Source organism: Vicugna pacos, chromosome 11 (genome assembly GCF_048564905.1).
Source record: "Vicugna pacos chromosome 11, VicPac4, whole genome shotgun sequence".
NCBI classification, from domain to species: Eukaryota; Metazoa; Chordata; class Mammalia; order Artiodactyla; family Camelidae; genus Vicugna; species Vicugna pacos.
Window position 1 is genome coordinate 26,921,062 of NC_132997.1, and position 19,590 is coordinate 26,940,651.

The following is a 19,590-nucleotide window of genomic DNA, read 5'->3' on the forward strand; positions in this document are numbered from 1 at the left end:
TGCAGTGGCCCACGTTCCCTCTCCTTTTTAAAGTTCTGCCTGACAGCTGGGAATGGCAGGAGACAGCTTGGAGGCTGGCGATGGAGTCGGCACTGAGAGAGCTGGGCCCTCTTCACAGCTGGCTCTCTTCTTGGAGGAGGGGGTGCCGGATAACCTCGCTCGGGAGGCAGGGGGTGCCCCTGCGTGGGAGGAAGACACGGCATGCCTGGGGGGCTTTATCAGTTCAAAATGCTCTACTCCATTTTCAGTCTGTATCGCCCAGGGGGGTCCCAGTTTTTGGTTCAGAAAATGTGCTCCCCAGTAGAAGCTGGGCCCAGATGAGACATTTGCTAGTGCTGGAAGACAGCTGGGAGGTTGGAGGGGTGGCCAAGGAAAGGTGATTTTCCAAACGTTTGTTTTGAGCAGTAAGCAAAACCTCGTGGATCCAAGGTCAAAGTGCCGGTGACTGCTCTGAAGGGCTCTTTCTGGGCTGCTCTGCTTTAGGGCCAGAGCGATCTGAGTCGTCTCATAACGAGGCACTGGCATCCCAGGCATTGTCTGCATTGATTTGCTGATCATTGCCTTTCAGGTCTTTGGTAGGCACTTTGGGCGAAGGAGGGGGCTCAGATGTCAGCACTCTTTTCAAATGTCACTTTTTTTAGTCCCGCAAGGGGAGGGTGATTCTCCTTCGACAGATGAGGAGACCGAGGCCCAGGAGGCTAAGTCATCCTCAGGGCTGAGACTTGAGCCCCTGAAGCCCTGTTTCCTTCTTACTCAGCTCCCCTGTCATTGCGTCTGTCTCAGGGCCACCCAGGCATTAGTCCGATGTCCGTCTGACATGGGGTGGGCGTGCGGGGCCCAGCAAGGTGAGGGGAAAACCAGACCGGAGCGTCGCACGATTCTCTGCGGAGCCTGAAAACCTCAGGCTGGTTTCGAGCCAGGAGTTGGGATTCTTCCTAAATTTTGATGCCCCCGCGGCCTCGGCTGGTTGTTTGCATGGAGTATGTTTGGGTTTCGATTTGAGATTTATTCTTGAATTTTTGTTTCAGGACATAACTTGGCAAGATGAGCACTCTGCCCCTTTCTCCTGGGAAACGAGGGTAAGTTGGATTAAATTTAGATTCGTTTGCCCTTTTGAAAAGAATGGCGTCACTACAGATGCTCCTTTCAGCACTCGGGGGGCTCCGAAGCCAGGGGCCCCACCACGGGGTTGCAGGGATGCGCCCGCTGCTGGGATGGGGGGTGGGGAAGGAGAGGAGGCGGGAGGGACCTGTGCTGAGTTAGGTTTGATGATGGATTTAAGTAGGGGTTGGAGAGCGGGGGGGGCATATCTCAGTGGTGGAGCGCATGCTAAACAGGCACGAGGTCCTGGGTTCAATCCTTGGTACCGCCATTAAAAATAAATAAATAAATAAACCTACTTACCTCTCCCCCCCAAAATAAAGTTGGGGTTGTCACTGTGGGGGGCACAGAGACAGCCCCAGGTGTGGGGGGGCCCTTTCTCTGCTCACACCTCCCCTGCCAGCACTTGGCACCTTGGCGGGGGCTCCATGAGGCAAAACTTTGAGGGGAGCTCTTTTTGGGGGAGGGCAATAAGAGCTGCTTTTATTAAAATGAAATCAAAAGGGCAACAGAGACAGGAAGTGGGGAGGATGAGGGGGCAAGAGAGAGACAGTGGCGGAGACAAGACAGTAGATCTGTCAGAATGGTCTGGAAGAGCCAGCTCTAAGGCAGAAGAGCCCTGAGGGTGAAAGAGAAGTGGGGAAGGCTCCTGTCTGAGCCCCCGGAAGCTGGAGTAGCCAGCGGATACACGCACACGTGTCAGCCGGTGCGGCCCACCCTGGGGGCTCGCCCTGGCTCCAGGCATTCATTTATTGCTGCAGTATGACTGTTGCCAGAGTTGCTTCAGAGGGTCAGGCTTAACTGCTTTTAATTCAGGTCCCCATTCTCCCTCGTTGTCCCAGGACCAGTGTATTATTAATAAGAAGCAAAGTGACCAAAAGGCAGACTAGAGACCCCAGGAAAAGAAGGACAAAGACCAGGGTTCTCTGAGTTCTAGAACATTCGCTGCTGTGTGTTGGAGGGTTCTTTCCATGGTGGGCGTGACCATGATAGCTGTGTGTCTGGAGCAGCGCTCTGACTTGAGGTCAGATCAGGGCTTTCAAGCCCTGATATCCAAAGGGCATCACTTGTCCCCACAGTCGCTCACGCCAGCAGAGGTACCATACTGGGGGCTGTGAGAGGGGTGGGTCAGAGTGGGGGCGGGTGGACTACAGGTGACCTGAGAGGCCCTCATGTCGTGGTCTGTGTCTTAAAATGAAGGATTTACAAGGGTTCAGATGGGTCAGGACAGCTGGCGTTGCACACAGGCAGTTTTCCAGCTGAGCCTGATCGCCCCGAGTGATGCGGAAGCCTGTGGCAGTTGAGGGACTCTGTCACGAGAGAGTTGAGAGGGGGCTTTTGAGAGCACACGTTCCCGCGGCAAGCACAGATGCCTTCTGCCTTCAGGGTACCAGATCGTTGGTCCCAAACATCCAAAAATAGAGATGCAAACGTCTGCATCTTGCGCGAGCTTTTTATTGTTTTGTTTCCATGGCGGATTAATAACCCAAGTCTGTGCAGAGGGCAGGGCGAACAAAAATGTTGTGCCAGGGAGCTGTAGGGATCTGGGTGCTGGGGTGGCTGAGGGGGGGGTGGGCGGGAGCCAGGGATATCGAGAAGCAGCCTGGGATTGGAGCAGCTCTGAAATCCAAGCGGTGAATCCCTTGTCCCTTGAGAGTGCAAAGGACGTTGTAGGCGGGTGCAAAAGGCATCAGTACACTGGCACCAGCCAGGGTCCTCAGTGGTCCTTTTATATGGGCCCCCAGATGGGTATCGGGGGAGCATGAGCCCTTGAGACGACACCTGGGAACCGGCACGTGGGTCCTCTGCAGGTGGGACTGAGCGGCCTCAGGTACCGCGGCTCAGAGGCAGCGCAGGTGTCCCCGGACTGGGCCCTCTGTTCCATGACACCTCGGTGACGGAGACACAGAGAAGTTGAATTAGTTAAATGCCCTGAGCCCTAAGTCCGTCGTGTGCCCTGTGAGGACACCTGCTCTCATCATGAGATTTTACCTTGTTAAATTTTGTGGAGTTGGACGTGTTATCTGCCGCAGATGACACTCTGGGACAAGGCGGGGGCAGCACCTGGCGTGGCTGCTGAGAATGAGACTCAGCTCCTAGGGTCAGTGTGGGAACAGGTGCCTGGGAAATGCCTCCAGAACACAGAGTGCTGACAGGGTCCAGCGGGGATGCTGACTGTCCACAGAGACCAGCCAGATCCCTTAGGAACCTGCATCAGTGGAGAAGACTTGATAAAATCAAGTCAGTATGTGTTGCCCGTGCTAACTGGCTTCCTTTTGGTAAAACGCAGAATCTTTGTGGCTCAGAGCTCTCTGTTCCATTTCCCATTCCCTTAGCATGAGAGAACCAGCATAGGGCATGAACTGTGGGCTCTCTGCGTCCTCGCCTTTTGGCTTGCTCTCTCGAGGTCAGACTTACATAAAGTCAGAACTTTGTAGAGGCAACACAGAGAATGTTCTAGGGACCAAAGAGCCTAACCCCTACTCTGTTCCCAGGAACCTGTGTCCAGTTTGAGAACACCCGACACTCAGCCCTCCCCAGCTGTAAGCTCCAGTGCCCTGAGTGCTTGCCTCCTTTGTCCCACTCTTCTTAGGACTTAAAGATTGGTGGGACTCTCTTTGGAGAGCTGCGCACGGGCAGTGGTACCCGGGGCAAGGTGGCCACGACCTCTCACTGCGGGGCTGGAGATTCTCCCTCAGGTGATGCCTTGCAGCTTCGTGACTCGAAGCAGCCTTTTCTTTGCTCCTGATTCTGTGGGTCAGCGGTCTGGCCAGGTCTCAGCTGGGCTCTTGTTGTCGGCCTGGCCGGGGGGCTGCTCCTGTGCCGTCCGACAGCCGAGGGGAGCTGTCTGCTCAGGGAGAACTTGGCTTCTCCTGTGTCCATTTGGGGCCCCGCATGTCCAGCGAGCCACTTGGTGGTGGAAGAGTTCCCTGGGGCAAGAGGGGACACCGAGAAGGCCCCCAGAGGCTGAGGCTTGGGGACCACGGGGTCCCCTCTGCTTTCTTCTGCTGGTCACACCCTGGCACAGCCCAGCCCGGATCCAGGGCATGACAGAGACCGCAGCTTCTGATGGAGAGTTGCGGAGGGTTTGTGCCATTTTGAATCTAAGACTCCAAACCCTGGCAGCCCTGAAATTGGGTCCTTTTGTTGGATTGTGTGTTGGTCATACATTGATTTCTTTTTCAATTTTAATCTTGATGGTGGTAAAATACACATAACATGAAATGTGCTCTCTGAGCCATTGTGAGTGTACACTTCAGTGGCGTTAAGTTCACACTGTTGTGCAGCCATCCCATCATCCACCTCCAGAACTTGGTCCTCTTCCCAAACTGAAAGTCTGTTCCCTTTAAACAGGACCCCCTCACCCCCCTGTCCTGGCCCCTGGCAACCACCCTTATGCTTTCTGTCTCTATGATGTCATCCATTGATTTTTTCAAAAATTCAGCAGACATTGATTAGATGATTAGATTGAGTCAGATGTTATGTAAATAGTCCTGCTCTCAGAAAACAGCCCACTGAGCGGACGGCTGCATCTGGGGGCAGAACTCACGCAGGAGAAGAGTTTTAGCCACACAGTGCTTCCTTCAGTCACTCTCCCCGTTCACGTAACACATGTTTACACTCGCGATGGTGGGTATAATCTCATGCCTTCCTCCCATTGTTCAGTTCAGCAGACATTTGTTTAATGAGCGCCAAGTGTCCAGCTCTTCTTAGCTTCTTTCTGACTTCCCTGCCCTTCCCTGCTGAGGTCAGGATCAGCCGGACCCGAGGTCGCGACTGTCAGGCACAGAGCTGAGAGTCCCAGGAATTTGGGGTTTCTTCCCAGCATTGGCTCTGGGCTCCTTCCTTCAGGCCAGCCCACGGTGGTTCCATCTGCAGAGGAGGGACGGGCTGGCGCTGGGCTCAGGATCTTGAAACACACTCAGCTCTGATCAGGAGAGGCCTTGCTGCTGGGCGAGCACGGACTGGTCACCCTCGGGTTCTGCTCCGTCTTCCAGCCCATCCCTCCCTGCCTGGTCGCCCCCTCCCTAGGCTGCCCCAGGCCTGGTGCCTCCGCTGCGCTGACCTCTTCCATCACGGGCGGGAGGCTCGGAGGGAGGACTTCCTGTCCTGGCCGGGCCGCGCGGTCTCGGTCCTCATGTTTTCCACTCATCCGTCCGCTTGGCAGGTGTGCTGGCGGAGAGGGTGCCTGCGGGGCCCCAGGGTCGATTCCTCTCTCACGCTGCTGAGGTTTCAAGAGGCAAACCATTAGCACTTGGAATGCTCCGGAGGGGGAGTCCTTGGGAGGAGCGGATTCTTGGCATTCCTCATCCGTCTGGGCCGGGAATTCAGGGGAGACTCCTGCGGGGGCAGGTCAGGCCCTGGCGCTGGGCAGCTGGACTCTGGGGACCCCCCTCCCCCAGGCTGTCTGGATTTTTCCTTTCTGTCTGCCCCAGTCCTTCCCCTGGTGTTCAGCTGCCTCTTTGGGGTTAGGAAGCAGGCCAGGGTGGGGTGGGAAGAAATCAGTTCCTTGATTCCCTCTGTACCAAAGATCTCTGAGGGCCAACGGGGACCATTCACGGAGAAGGGAGGCCCCCTGGTCTGTCCTCAGGAGGAGAAGTGTGTGCCCGGGAGCAGTGCCTGAACCATCGAAGAGAGATCAGAGCCCTGGCCTGTCTGTGGCTTGAAGGCATCTCCTGCCCACGGGGGACAGAAGCGCCTTCCGTCAGGATGTCTGTACGTGGAGGGGTCCCTTGGCTCCCAGTTGTGCCTCTGCTTGGCCGTCCCTCCTTGCTGCCAGCCCAGAGTTTCTGAGAAGCACAGAGCCGCCCTGGCCCCTGGGCACAGCATCGCTCCGGCTTGGGGCCGCTCACTGAGACCCCGTTTCTGCCCAGTAGTGAAGTCTCCCTCCCCCCACCCACCCCCGTGCTTTCCCTGACTCACCTTCCTGAGATCCAGAGCAGGTCGGTGGGCCCCCGCTCTAGACCTTTCCTGGCTCTCTGTGGGGCACAGGGACGCGTGTGCAGTGCACAGGTGCAGTGACCAGTCTGCTCCCTCAGCCCAGGGCCCAGCCCGCCCCTCGGGCCCCAGGGGTCCTTCCTGCTGGTCTCTCCTCCAGCCGCTCAGCCCCATCCCACAGGCCTTGCCCAGCCCCCACCCGGCCATCCGTGCAGGTCCCAGCGCAGGTCCTGGCTCCGATGGTTCTCCCGGTCCTCCCAGCGGCCGGGCGGCTCCCGCAGCCCCCTCGTCTGTGCCGAGCACCTTCGGGCATCCCCGGGCTGGTCCTCACAACACCCCCTTTTACAGACCAGGAAACTGAGGGCGGGAGTGAGCTAGAAATCCGCCCAGGGCCACACGCGTCACCCTGGCTACAGGGTTCGGACTGTCCCCGCTCCGTGTCCCCTCTGAGAAGTGCGGTGCGAGGAGGACCCCCGGACTCATGTTAGGGTTGCTGGTGTCGGTTCTTTGTTGGTACGTCTCGTCTCTGTGAGGCGACAAGGCCCTGGCGGGCAGGGGCCGCCCTCCTCCCTTGACCTCCCTCACACCCACCAGCTGCCGTTTTCCCGGGCTCCCAGTGCCATGGGTCCCAACAGATGGGCACTGTGGACCCACGCGGGATTGTCCACTGTCCGCCCGGCTCCCTGGTGAAAACAGGGGTGTGTTATTTGGCCCCTGGTCCCTTGGGGTGAGGGGCGGGCGGCCCCCAGGCTCTGCCCCCGCCTCCCTGCTGCTGGAGGGGCGGACCCCCCCAGCCTCAGTGGCCGGGCGGTGCTGTCTCTTCCATCAGGTTGCCCTTCTCCTAGTTTTTTTAAACTTCTCAAAGTTTTTTGTATCTTCCCCTCTTCTTCTTCCTCTTCCTTCTTTGGAGGGGAAGGTGGGGAGAGTAAATGTTAAATGGTTTGTGAATTTATTAGGATTTGCTCCAGTAAACTATTACGTTTCCTGACAATGTTTCTGCAGCCTGTATCTCGACAATTTAGAGCTGCCAGCGGCTGCCAAGCCAAACAGTTAGTTTTGGCTGCCTGCTTCCCCCTTTACTGAAATATTACACATTCCTCTCCAGTGAGTGGGATGTAAAAATAGACACTGGGCTCAGTTGTGGCCTTTCTGTTTTTAGAACGGACGTGGCCAGCTGAGACCCAGTTCCCCACATGAGGCAGCTGCCGCTCAGGCCTGGCTCGGTGGGACCAGACCCTCCGGGCGCATCTCCCTGGGGCTCCAACCGCTGCTGCCAGGATTGAGGGCACGGCCGTCAGCATCACTGCGAGGGGAGAGGGCTTCCTGTGTATCCCCGTGTCTCCTGTGAGACCATGGATTTGACTCCGCCACTGACATCCTGTCCGAGCCCAGCCTGGCTAGGCTAGGGGCTGCTGACCCCTTGGGTTCTCTTCCTGGGCAGCGGCCTTCAGCTGAGCCCAGCTTCTGTTCAGCTCAGCCCTGGGGGATAGGGTTCCCGAGAGCTCTTTCTTCCCACCTGGAAAAGCTGACTTTTTCCAAAAAGAAGATAACTGTGCTGGAACTTCCTGACTTTCCAGCCTTCATCGCAGGCTCCAGAGCTGGTTCCCCTGCTGGCCTGTTGTGTCCCCATGGCAGAGCTGTCCCTTCCTGCTCCCTGATCTGCCCCAGTGTCAGAGGGCCACCCTCGCGGAGCCTGCCGTGTGGTGCCTTCAAGGGCATGGTGGGAGGGGAGGTCAGAGCCCCCTGTGGGCGGTGTGGGCTCTGGGGGAGTCTATGGGATGGGTTAGGAGCTGCATCCCATCCCTGCGGGGAGCATCTCAGCTCAGACTCCACCTCCAACGCCAGGCCAGGATGGGGCCTCCAGGGGCCCACTCACTTCTGGGCACGGACACTGCCCACAGGTCCTAGCCGTGGGCACCAGGCCTCTGGTGACCAGGGAAGGCAGGGAGGGGGCCAGCACCCAGAGGGGTCCACCGTGAATGCTACTGATGCCCCCCAGGGAGCTGGGCTGCCCCCAAAACGTAGAACAGGAGCAGAGCCGGGTAGCACTTACTGTGTGCCAGCCCAGTCCTAGAACAACAGTCCAGCGCAGTGAGAGTGGGCAGCATGCCCTTTTCACTAACAGGATCGGGCTGGCCCTTCACTGAGAGAAGCAGGTGGCTGTGGCTCTGGACCGGTAATGGTAATGGGGAGGTGCCTCTAAGGTGGCCCCAGGGCTGGGAGGGTACCCGGCTGAGGCCAGGGCTGGGAGGGAAGGGCAGGCCCCAGGGAGGGTGGAGGCGGGAGGTGAAAAGAGGGAAACCTCTGGAGCACAAAGGGAGCGCAGGGCAGATGCCATGTTCCCGGGACCCGCACAATGGCGCCACTTTGCGCGTGATATGGAGCCTGTTTCCCTGTGCCCTGGGTGCTGCGTGCCCAGGCACCTGTGCAGGTCGACAGCCCAAGGGTAGAAGATCTGGGGCACAGTCCTGGGGGTGGCCTTGTCCCCCACCCCAGACCCCACCCCGGTCCAGTTTTGTTGAGTCTGGGAGTTCAGGAGCTGCATCCGATGCGCTCTCAACGGGCAAAAAGGCCCTTTGTTCCCTTCTGTCCTCCTCCGCCCCTGCCTAACGGGCATGTGTCTTCCATACAAAGAACAAACTTTTGCCCTTTGGGGCGAGGAGTGGGGAAGAAAAAGACCCTCACCAGCAGAGCTGACCCAGGAGGACTGCTGTTCAAAAGGAGCTTGTCATCGTGTTTTATTTGCAGAACAGAAAACAACACCTGCTTCGGCAAAAAGGCTTAGAAGCCGACATAGTCTTACTGTTTTTCTTCTGTAAGTTCTTGTTTTCCTGGTTTTCCCCCAGAACCCCTGAAAACCAGGTAACCGCCTCTGTCAGCAGGGCCACTGTTCTAACCAGATGTCACCGCCCCTGAGGGCCGTCACAAGGGCTCTGTTGGCCCCAGAGGCCATGAGAGCCTCTGTGGTTCTGTCCCAGCCAGCCCAGTGCCACTTGAGTGTGCCAGTCGAGGACCTGAAGCAGTCCTGGGGCCACTGAGACCTCCTTCTCTCCCCAGCACCCCTGGATCGGCCCAGTGCTGACTTCCACATAGACACGTGTTCAGCCCAGACTTCCGGAGGCTTCTCCCCGACTCGAGAAACTGCTGATCCTAAAAGAGCCTGGGGTTGGATGAAGCGCTCAGTTTTAAGTGCCCTTCTTACCCTGCAATTTCCAAATCAGTGTCAACGCTGTTCTCTAAGTCTTGGTCCCCACTTCCAAGCTGTTTTAGCACTTGGCTTATTTAAAGAACCTTTTCTCTCTCTGCCCACAGCCTCCCTGTATTCTATTGTGGAATTTGGAATTATACGCGGAGTGTTGAGAATGGTTCACTCAGGAACAGCCCTTTAAAAATCAGATTAGATATACTTAGAGAAATCCTGCCTCGGACAGGGGTCTCTGGTGTTTGCACAGACGTCATCCCTGGTGGCCGCCGGCTTTTATATGCACTGTGCCGCCCAGCTCAGATGCAGGGCTTGGCATCATCCCATCCAGGTTGAAGTCCCAGCAGCGCAGTCTCTTAATGGACTGGTGACCTAGGACAATTCACTCCTTTGCTCCAAATCCTCATTTTCTCATTTGTAGAATAAAAACTTAAAAAAAAAACAACAAAAACCCAATAACAAAGAAAATCAGATGCTACTCTGTTGTCTAGCTGGTGGCATTAGACATTGGGGCAGCCCCTGGCAAACAAACTTTGGTAGCATGCACCCAAAACCACAATCAAAGAAAGGTTTATACCTTTGGTAGTTAGATATCTCACTTCTGGAAACCTACATGAAAAATGAACTCTGAATGGGAAAGAGCTGTATGCATGAAGATGTTCATGGCAATCTGAATTATAACAACAAAAGTTAGCCAGTTGTCCGATAATAAGAAGATGGGTGAGTTGATGTTTGGACAGCCTCTCAGTGAAATGCCTTGTTCCCATTAAAAGCAGTGACCCCAAAGTCCATGTGACACCAGGGATATGCTGAGGTTTAAGTGAAAACACACAATACCCCGAATTATATGCATAACGGAAGTGCAACTTCATAAAACACGTGTCTGAAAAACATTACGTGAAAATACAAAAGTAGTAGTTAATGATTATGGGAAAAGGGAAAGGTTATGAATGATTTTTTTTTCTAATTCCGACTTTTGGTAATTGTAGTTTTAATTCTTTTATTTTAAGAAGAAGAAGAAGAAAGGGGTGTATGGGTGAATAGAAGTGGAGAGGAATGTTCCAGATAGATTTTAGAGCTGATGGAGTTGACAGGTGGCTCGCTCTGCAGGGCATGGGGTGACACCCTCCAGGGCTTAGGTTCCACCCAGTGGTTTGCTGGTCAGGATGCTCGGCGCTCCCACTTGTAGAGGTTGCAGTGGTCAGCACCACTGGCTCGAGGAAAGCATTTCCGGGACTGTTGGATTCGGGGTGTGGACCCTGCGCTGCCCTTGGGGAGGTGCCCCTACCAGGACCAGGACTGGGTCAGAGCAGCGGGGCAGTGCCGGGAGGAAGAGGAAGTGGAAGAGGAAGACCCTGTCTTGCCAGCTCAGGTAGCCGTGACAGATACTGCAGACTGGGGACTTAAACAATAGACGTTTACCTCTCACAGTCCTGGAGGCTGGGAGTCCGAGATCGCGGGACGAACAGGGTCTGTCCTGGTGAGACCCCGCTTCCTGATTTGCAGACGGCCGCCTTCCCGCTGTGCCCCTCCATGGTGGGGAGAGACAGCAACTCTGTGTCGCTTCTCATAAGGGCACTAATTCTGTCACTGGGGCCCCACCCTCATGACCTCATCTAACCTCCCAAAGGCCCGACCTCCAAATACTATCACTTTGGGAGTGAGGCCTTCAACATGTGACTTTGGGGGCGCACAAACACACAGTCTGCGGCGGACATGAAGGTGGAGTGTCAGGCAGAGGAGGGCAGGGTCAGGCCTTTGGAGCTGCCTGCAGGCCTGCCCTTGACTGTCCTGGTTTAATCCGCACTGCAGTGCTGCTGTATTGACTGGGCACCCATCTGTGTCACCCCCCCGGGGGCGGTCACCCTCCCCAGGAAGGCGCTAGAACCCCTCCTTTAAAAAAAAATTTATTGAAGTATAGTTGATTTACAGTGTGTCAGTTTCTGGCGTACAGCAAAGTGATTCAGTTACACGCGTACACACACACACACACACACATATAAATATTCTTTTTTGGATTCTTTTCCATTATAGGTTATTACGAAGTATCGAATAGAGTTCCCTGTGCTGTACAGTGGGTCCTTGTCTGTGTATTTTATATGTACTACTGTGTGTCTGTTAATCCCCAAGTCCCGGGTATCCCTCTGGTAGAGGCAGGTGGATGCCTTCGTGGTCAGTCAGGTTCAGGAGTCCAAGCTGTTTGTAGCGCGTGATGCGACAGGGCCTGGCGCTCCAAGCTTCTGCCTGCACATTTTCAGGGATGTGATGGCAGACCTGGAAATAACCCCCCGAGGACAGACAGGAGGTTCCAGCAAATGGACAGCAGGCAGTGCTGACGCTGCTGGGGGAGCTGTGCGGGCCGGCGCCCTTGTTGCACGGACTGAACGTGTTGCTCTCTTTCCTCCCTCCCGTGTTCCCCCAGAGTCAGATGGAGTTCAGCATCTCCTCCTTATCCATCCAAGAGCCGAGCTGCGGCAATGCCGGCGAGCCCAGGCAACCGTCCAAAGCTCCCCAGGGCTCGCAGGCCCTCCGTCCCTCCCAGGCCGGCAAGTCCTCCAGCCTGGACGCTCTGGGTCCCGCCCGGAAGGAGGAGGAAGCATCCTTCTGGAAGATCAATGCAGAGCGGTCTCGGGGGGAGGGCCCCGAGGCTGACTTCCAGTCGCTGACCCCCAGCCAGATCAAGTCCATCGAGAAAGGGGAAAAGGTCTTGCCTGCCTCTTCCTGGCAGGAGCCGGCCCCGAAGGCCAGGGAGGCCCAGGCAGAAAGGCCCGGCGTCCTCCGCCAGGAGCAGCGAGTCCTCCCCAGCACCAGCCTGGACCACGAGCGACCCCTGCCCGCCCAGACCTGCACTAGCCCGCTGGGCGAAGCTGTCCCCGCTGGGCCCGTGGGGAAGCCGCCCTCCCCCGAGGCCGGGTGGCAGGCCACGGAGGACACAGAGGACGCCCTGTTCTTGGATCCCGTGCCCGCACAGGTAGGTGCCTTGCTTCAGGCCGGGCGGCCCCTTCCTCCAGGGGTGACAGGGGGGCGGCTCCCCCATGCCCACGCTTCCTTCTTCCTCCCCTGCCCTTCCTCGGAGGACTTTGGGTTCAGGGCTGCTGAGCTGTCACTCAGTTTGGTGGCCAGCAAACATGCAGGAGACGTGTTCTGAGTCCGTCTGGGTGCCGTGACCCATTTGCCTGTTATGCGGTTGTGCCCCAGACGCCCACTGCCCTTTCCCAGGTGGGATCAGGGGTGCAGCAGTGGGCAGGGGACCCACAGGGGGTCTGGGAGGCTGGGCTGTGGGGTTAGTGAGGAAGGGACCCACAGATGCCCTGGAAGAATGTGGAAGAAGCCGGTGGGACACGCGCCCCCCCCCCCCCCACTGCCCCGAGCCTCCGCCGGGAGCGGCCGGGCTTGTTCAGGGACCACGGGAGGCCTGCATCAGGAGTGATGGGCTGCTTCCCGTTTCTAAGAGGACAGGACTAGGTGTCCAGGGAGGGGTCCTGAAGAAAGGACCTCTTTCTGGGGATGGAAGAGAAGCCAAAGAAAGATCTGAGTGGTTCGCTGGGTGAGGGCGGTGTGTCGTGAAGAAAGGGTTGCACCGGGGACTAGGCAGTGTGAGTGGCTTCTGCACGTTTGCCCTTTTTTGTGGAGCCCCGACCACTGTGTTTCCTGGAGGGTCTGCATTGCTTCAGCAGCTTAGCAAAGAGAAGAGAATGTTTGCTTATGACTTTAAATGGAGCTAGTGTTGGAGATTGCTCAAAACCTAAATATATAGAGAAATGATCATCGTATTTCTGAGGGAGGTCATGGTTTTGAGACTTTGTTTTATGATGAACGAAGCAATGCTTTGGATAAGGCACATCTGAGGACCACTGCTGGGGGAAGACCGTGGACCGCTCACGTCCCCAGGTGAGGCCACGAGCAAGGTTCCCTGTCCTGTTCATCTGGGGGATGGGCAGTGCTTCCTAGAACATGAATGCTTCTGCCCATAGCTTCTCTGGATGGGTCAGGGTGCTTGCCCTCGGTCAGAGGGGTAACCGAGGGCACCCCCGGGCCTCCCGGGAGTGCTCCCCTGCTCCCCGGTGCTGACCCTGAGCTGGGGCCATGCTGGGATGCATGAGATCTCATTTTTAAACAAACACGTCTGGGCTCACGCAGCCTGCATGTTCTGGTACTTTCAGAGGAGCCCCCGGGAGGCTCTGCACCCAGGGCTGTCCCAGCAAAAGCGTATTAGACCTTTTCTTTGGGAGCTGCTTAGGCAGCCAGTGGCCTATTTTGTCTGGTTGGGTCTGGATTTCGGAGCTGGGACAAGTCACCTGTTGGCATCACCTCTGTGCACCTTGGTGGTTTTGTCCATGTTGGTGTCATCTAGACTCCTTGGCTGTCTTCTTCCTTCTTCCTCCGTCTTTTTCCTTCCTTCTTTCCTCCCTCCTCCTCCTCCACATATACTGAAAAGATTTTGTTATGGCTACATATACATTGTTGTGCCGCCATCACTACCATCCATCCACAGAACTCTTTCATCTGGAAACTGAAACTCTGCCCCCATTGAACAGCCCTGCGACCCCTCCTCCTTCAGCCCCTGGCAACCATCATTCTACTTTCTGTCTCTCTGGATTGGACTTCTCGAGGGACCTCATATACGTGGAGTCACGCAGTATTTGTCCTTTAGTGACTGGCATATTTCACTTGGCGTCATGTCCTCAAGATTCATCCATGAACCATGTGTCAGAATGTGCTTCCTCTTTAAGGCTGAGTAATATCCCACTGTGTGTGTGTACCACATTTTGTTTATCCGTTCATCCGTCCGTGGACACTTGGGTTGTTTCCACCTCTTGGCTGTTGTGAATAAGGCTGCCATGATGTTGGGTGTGCAAATACCCGTTTGAGTCCCTGCTTTCAATTCTGCTGGGCAGATGCCCGGAAGAAGAGCAGCTGGATCATATGGCAAGGCTGTGTTTAATTTTTGAGGAACTGCTGTGCTGTTCTCCAGCAATGACTGCACTGTGTCATACTTCCAGCAACAGTGCCCCGGGATTCCAGTTTCTCCGCGTCCTCACCAACACTTCTTTTCTGTTTTCTGTTTTGATAATGGCCATCCTAATGGGTGTGAGGTGGTATCTCTCCCTGCGTTTTGATTCACCCGTCTCTAAGGACTGGCGATGCTGCGTGCCTGGCCATTTGGGTGTCTTCTTTGGGGAAATGTCTATTCCTGTCCCTTGCCCGGTTTTAATCGGCTGTGAGTTTTGCTGTTGAGCTGTGGTCATCCTCCAGGTACTTCCTGGATCGGGGTGCCAGGGGCTTCCACGCCTCCCTGGTCAGCTGTCCTCCTGAAGAAGGACCCCTGTGACAGGGACCCTCTGCCTTCCATCAGCTCCACATCAACTCCCCAGTCTGTCCCCCCTTTTCAGGGTCTCCCTCATCTTAGGCCCCTCCCTCCCTTTGCAGCTCTGTGCCTGCCCCGGGTGGCCCCTCTGTTCTGTGTCTCCAGTCTCCCTGCCCAGTGGCTCCTTCTCGCTGATGCACACAGCTCGCCTCTGTCCCTGTCCAGGGCGCATTTGTATGATACGTGCGGTTTCTGTTTTTTTTGGTGGGAGGTAATTAGGTTTATTTATTTATTCTTAGAGGAACTGGGGATTGAACCCAGGACCTCATGCATGCTAAACTTGCACTCTACCACTTGAGCTATCCCCTCCTACCCTTGGAGGAGGAGGGTTCTTTTGTTTTTGTTTTCCTTTTAATGGAGGGACTGGAGATTGAACCCAGGACCTTGTGCATGCTAAGCATACACTCTACCACTGAACTATCCCCTCCCCCCTTAGATATGTGAGTCTTAGTTGTAAAGAGATGCAGGAAAGTGGGGAGGCGTGGGGAGACTAGGATGGGACACATGAAATCCTTTGGGAGAAAAGATTTCTGAGTTCAAAGCCCGGCACTCATCCATCCACGGAGCTCTTCCATCAGGGTGTGAACTGCTGCCGCATTTAAGACACTGGTAGGAAACCAGAGAAAGGAGCGCTTGTCTGAACTCCTTCGGCTTTCCCAGCTCTGGCTGTCTCTGCTTCAGTCTGAGAGGCAGGAAACTGGGCCCGAGTCCCTCCTGCCACCGCGTGGAGGGCGGGCCGTCAGGGCGTCCCCGCTCGGGAAGGCTGCAGCCACCGGCTCACCACGTGCTTGTGTCAGACCAGAGGAGAGGGGCCTCTCAACTCAGGCTGCTGGAAGCCGGTGGAAACGGGTCTGAATGCAGCTGCTCACAGAGTAACCCCATGTCCTGTAAGCGGAATGAAGACTGGCCCTGGGTCGGGGAAGATCCCCCCAGAACCTTCCACATCATCCGAAACAAAGAATTCTTTCTCCGTATTTTTTGTTCCCTCAACTTGGCCATTGATTTTTTGGTTTTGTCTGTCCCTCTGTGTGTCTGTGTGTTTCATATTAGAAAGACTCTCTCTGTGACTCAGTTTAAGCACACCTGTCCTTCAGAAATAGAAAGCATACTTTTTTCTCCTTTTCTCTGTGGGGGGGGGGGGTCCACAGGCTGCCCTCAGACATGCCTGGGGACAGAGAGGGGGTACGTGTCGGATCCTGGCAGAGTGTGGCTTGCGATGAATTTTATTTAATTTTCTGGGTCCCAGCACTGAGGCAAAACGAGGTCAGGGAGCCACCGAGATGGAAGCAGGCTACTTCATTTGGGTCATTTTAAATGAGATGCTGTTTTTAGATTATGCATAACTTAAAAAAAGCCTCATGCCTTACTTTGATGTTTTTGTCCCTTCTACAGGTCAGCTCGAGTAATGTCATCTTGAAGACAGGATTTGATTTTCTGGACAATTGGTAAAAAATGCGTTCGACAAAACAAACCAACCAAGAACCCCAAAATACTTTCCAAAGTGGTAGGCAAAGGAGGAGGAAAAAAAAAAAAAAAAAGACAGCATTTTCCTGTGTCTTTTCCTGGTTTCTGTACACTTGTTTCTTAATCATTTGGAAGCTGGTAAATGTTGCCTTGTCCAGATTCCCAGTTTCTCTTTTTTTGGGGAAGACCAGCTATCTATGCTATTTTCAATGATTTGATAACAGAAGTTTTTACATTTGGAATTAAAAAAACCAGACAAACTCTTAGGAATTCAGGAAACCTTATAAATAAAAACTTCTGCTCCAGCTCCACCCAGTTCTTCCCCTCCTGAGAGAGTTTTCTCCACCGTGTCACAAAATCAGAAAGTGATTTCCATGGCCTCTGCGTGGTCCCCTCCCTTTTAAAACTGTGCGGAGCCACCTTTGATGGTGGGAGTTGGAGGCGACCTCAGCGTGAGCGGCCCTGAACTCTCGCCCGATGCTCCCGGCTGCCCAGGGCTTCCCCAGCCGAAGCCGCGTGTCTCACGTCCTGTTCCTCCCTCATCCTCGTCCTTTCCAGGAAAGACAGTTGGCACATGGTAGAGGTCGTCTTTAAGCTGATACTTACTCAAGCAAATTATTCATCATTGTTTAAGAAGAGTTGCATGTTTAAAAGTTTTGTATTAACTTCGCGTTATTTTGTATCTAGATGTAGCAGTTGTAGGGTTACCGCTTTTCTTGGGTTCGACCAGCTTCCCCCTGTAGAGCCTCGCTGCTCCTGGGACCTGCCGAGTGTTGCCTGCCCTGCGCGTCTGCAGGAGGCAGGCCGGGTGGCAGGCGCCGCTGGCGGACCAGCATCCTCTGATCAGCCGCGTTAGGACCTCCCAGCGTGGGGCTGGCGGCGGCAGCGCTCGTGCTTCAGCCCGAGGACCGGTCAGACTGCGCCACGGTGGCCCCTCCCCGAGCCCGGAGCGAGGGCCGAAGCGCCCCTGCAGGCCTTCGTGGTCATGGCAACAGCATCTCGTGGCGCTGGACTTGGCTGCCGGCAGCGCTGCCGCTGGGGAGGGGGCTGGGAGCAGCTCCGAGGCTGCCCAGGGGGGCAAGGTGGCCCCTGCCCCAGATGGGGTGGGGTAGGATGGGAGGGGACGCCCTGTCCAGTGGCCCCTGCGCAGCGTGAGCCTGCAGGACATTCCCGAGCGCGGTTTCCACGTTGCTTCACTGTGTTCTCCTCACCAGACGCCTTAATCCCCGTGAGTCCTGCCGGTGAGCACCTGGTTTCAGTATCAAAGTGTGTCTTTTAAAATGCCTTTGTTTCATAGGACCTTCTGAAATGATTTCCAGAATATTTGAACCAGCTCCAGGGTAAAGACCATGGCGACATGTATTTTTTTCCAGGAAAGTTTCTGCCAAAGCTGTGGCCTGGCCAACTTTTGGCTTGGTTTCTGCCAATTGCGTTATGTCCCTAAACCTCATTTGGCCCCTTGGGGTGTTGGCTTTGACCCTTCTTTTTGGTGACAGATTGCATTGTGGTGAATACAGGTTCTTTCTGTACTGTGTGAATATAGTTGAAACATTCAAGGGGGAAAAAAGGTCCCTAGCATTGTGGTGAGGGCAAAATGAGTTTAGCAGTCCCAGCCGGAATCGTACGGTGGGTGCCAGCCCCTTGGGTCAGCCACTGAGCCTCAGATCTGGGCTCACCATCTGCTCCACTTCCAGCTTCGAGGGCTGTCGACTGTGTGAGAACCCACATTTGAAAGCAGGTTCCCCTAACGAAAGAAAGATATTCAGAAGTGAGTTCGCATTCCTTGGTGTAGTGGAGAAGAAAGATCTACATTCTGGGACAGACGATTAGCCCGGGGTGATCTGTCTGTTCTGTTGGGAGATGGTTCTAATTTCTTTTCCACTTTCTCCTGAAGCCCAGGATTCCCATCAAGCTCTCCTGGGAGCTGAGGGGGTGCGGGGATTATGGAGAGCTTCTGCCTTTTTTGGCAACATCTGAGGTCCAGTACCCAGTGGTGTTCAGTTATCTGCAACAGTTTAAAGTTGCGTAGAGTTTCAGCCTCCTGAGATTAAATGTAAAATCAAAACTTGGGAAATCCTAGAGGGCGTTCTAAAGCTGTGTTGCTTTGTTCTATTCTCGGAAGTGATGAAGCATGAGAGGGAGAGGTGGGGGCCTGGGGGACACCCACTCATGGGCCTCATCCTGCTGACCTGCGGTTCCTCCTCTTAGTCCTGGGTGGTCTGTGCAAAGATGGGTCCTGGTACCGTCCTCCTGGGAATCTATGTTCAGTGTTTCCACGTAAGGGAAAATTAAGCTCTTCTGTTTGCCACTTTTTCCCCTATGGATCAGGATAGGGTTTCTAAAACCAGTCATTTTCATTTATTGTTTTAAAAATACACATTTTTTCATGCATGCAGAGCATGCACGAGGCCCTGGATTTAATTCCCAGTACTCCTCTGAAAATAAATAAATAAACCTAATTACCTCCCCCTCTCCCTGCAAAAAAAAAAAAAAATACATACTTTTCAGCTGAAGCCTGAATGTGGTTTTGGGTCCCCCCTCCCTTGTCTGCCCCCGAGGTTCAGCTCAAGGATTCAGTGTCTTGCTTTCGGTGACTGCAATTTGCAAAATCACCACCAGGAAGTTAGAAACCAGTCTCAGTTCTTTCACCTGGGGTCCCTCCCTGCTGCCCTCTGGGTTTGGGGGTACCGCCTGCTCTGGGAACAGCACCTGCATGGGTGCAGAGCAGCCTCTCTTTCTTTGATACACGTTTTCAACAAATGAAAAATTCTTACTGACTACTTGTAACTTGGTTGTATTTTATATTAACAGCCTTTAATAAAGCCATTTAAAATTTGCTTGATGTGTCTTTTTGGGACCGCTGCTGGAGCCAGGATGCCTGCGAGGATGACTGCCATTGAACAGAGGAGGCTGGAAGGATTCATGCTAGTTAAAGGCAGATTGAAACATCTTCAGAAAGCCCACTTTTGCACAGTCTGGCTTTGCCCCCCCTGCAGGTTAGTGGGCAGCAATGGCCGAGGTCTACTGGCCCCCAGCAGAAGGGCTGGGCTTCTGCCCTCAGGTGACATGGAAGCCACGCACGGCTTTCCAAAGACAAGCTGATTGCATCAGGTGGTGGACTCAGAAATGCACGTGCGATCTCCCTGAAAGGTTGCACCTTGAGTATATTTGAAGCTGAGTCTTCCTGGAAGAAGTACAAACTCAAGCGTGGCCTGTCAGTCCTGTTCCATTCATTAAGATGCAGGTGGTAAGTTACCAGCTATTCATGGACAAGAATTTTTCGATGTCAGGTTTTAGAACTAATACCCCTGAGGAGAATGGGGCTTCAGGCTGACAGACTTCTTCAGTCATCACACAGAGTAGGGCCTTGCTGCCTTGGGGACCACAGATTTCCTGATAAGCAAGTGAGTTATGTATTTGCTGACTCTTTGGTATTCAGTGATTTGATGACATCTGTGGGCCAGCAAGTGTTAAATTACTGTATGTACACATTATGAGAGGAGGCAGAGTATCTCCC

General features: G+C 54.7%; 1 protein-coding gene across 2 annotated transcripts in view; it reads left to right on the forward strand.

Annotated features, from left to right (window-relative positions):
- The window catches only part of C11H1orf198 (chromosome 11 C1orf198 homolog), a 31,323-nt gene extending 12,413 nt beyond the window's left edge, over nucleotides 1-18,910 (forward strand). Inside the window, exons 2-4 of one of the 2 annotated variants that reach the window (XM_031681494.2) lie at nucleotides 1,029-1,079; nucleotides 11,664-12,212; nucleotides 16,002-18,910. In XM_031681494.2, the coding sequence (XP_031537354.2) occupies nucleotides 1,029-1,079; nucleotides 11,664-12,212; nucleotides 16,002-16,058 (657 nt within the window). In that variant the 3' untranslated portion in view covers nucleotides 16,059-18,910. Of the gene's footprint in view, nucleotides 1-1,028; nucleotides 1,080-2,069; nucleotides 2,199-11,663; nucleotides 12,213-16,001 lie in introns of those variants that run through there. The other variant, XM_072970968.1, reaches the window with a different exon arrangement.
- Nucleotides 18,911-19,590: the final 680 nt, after the last annotated feature.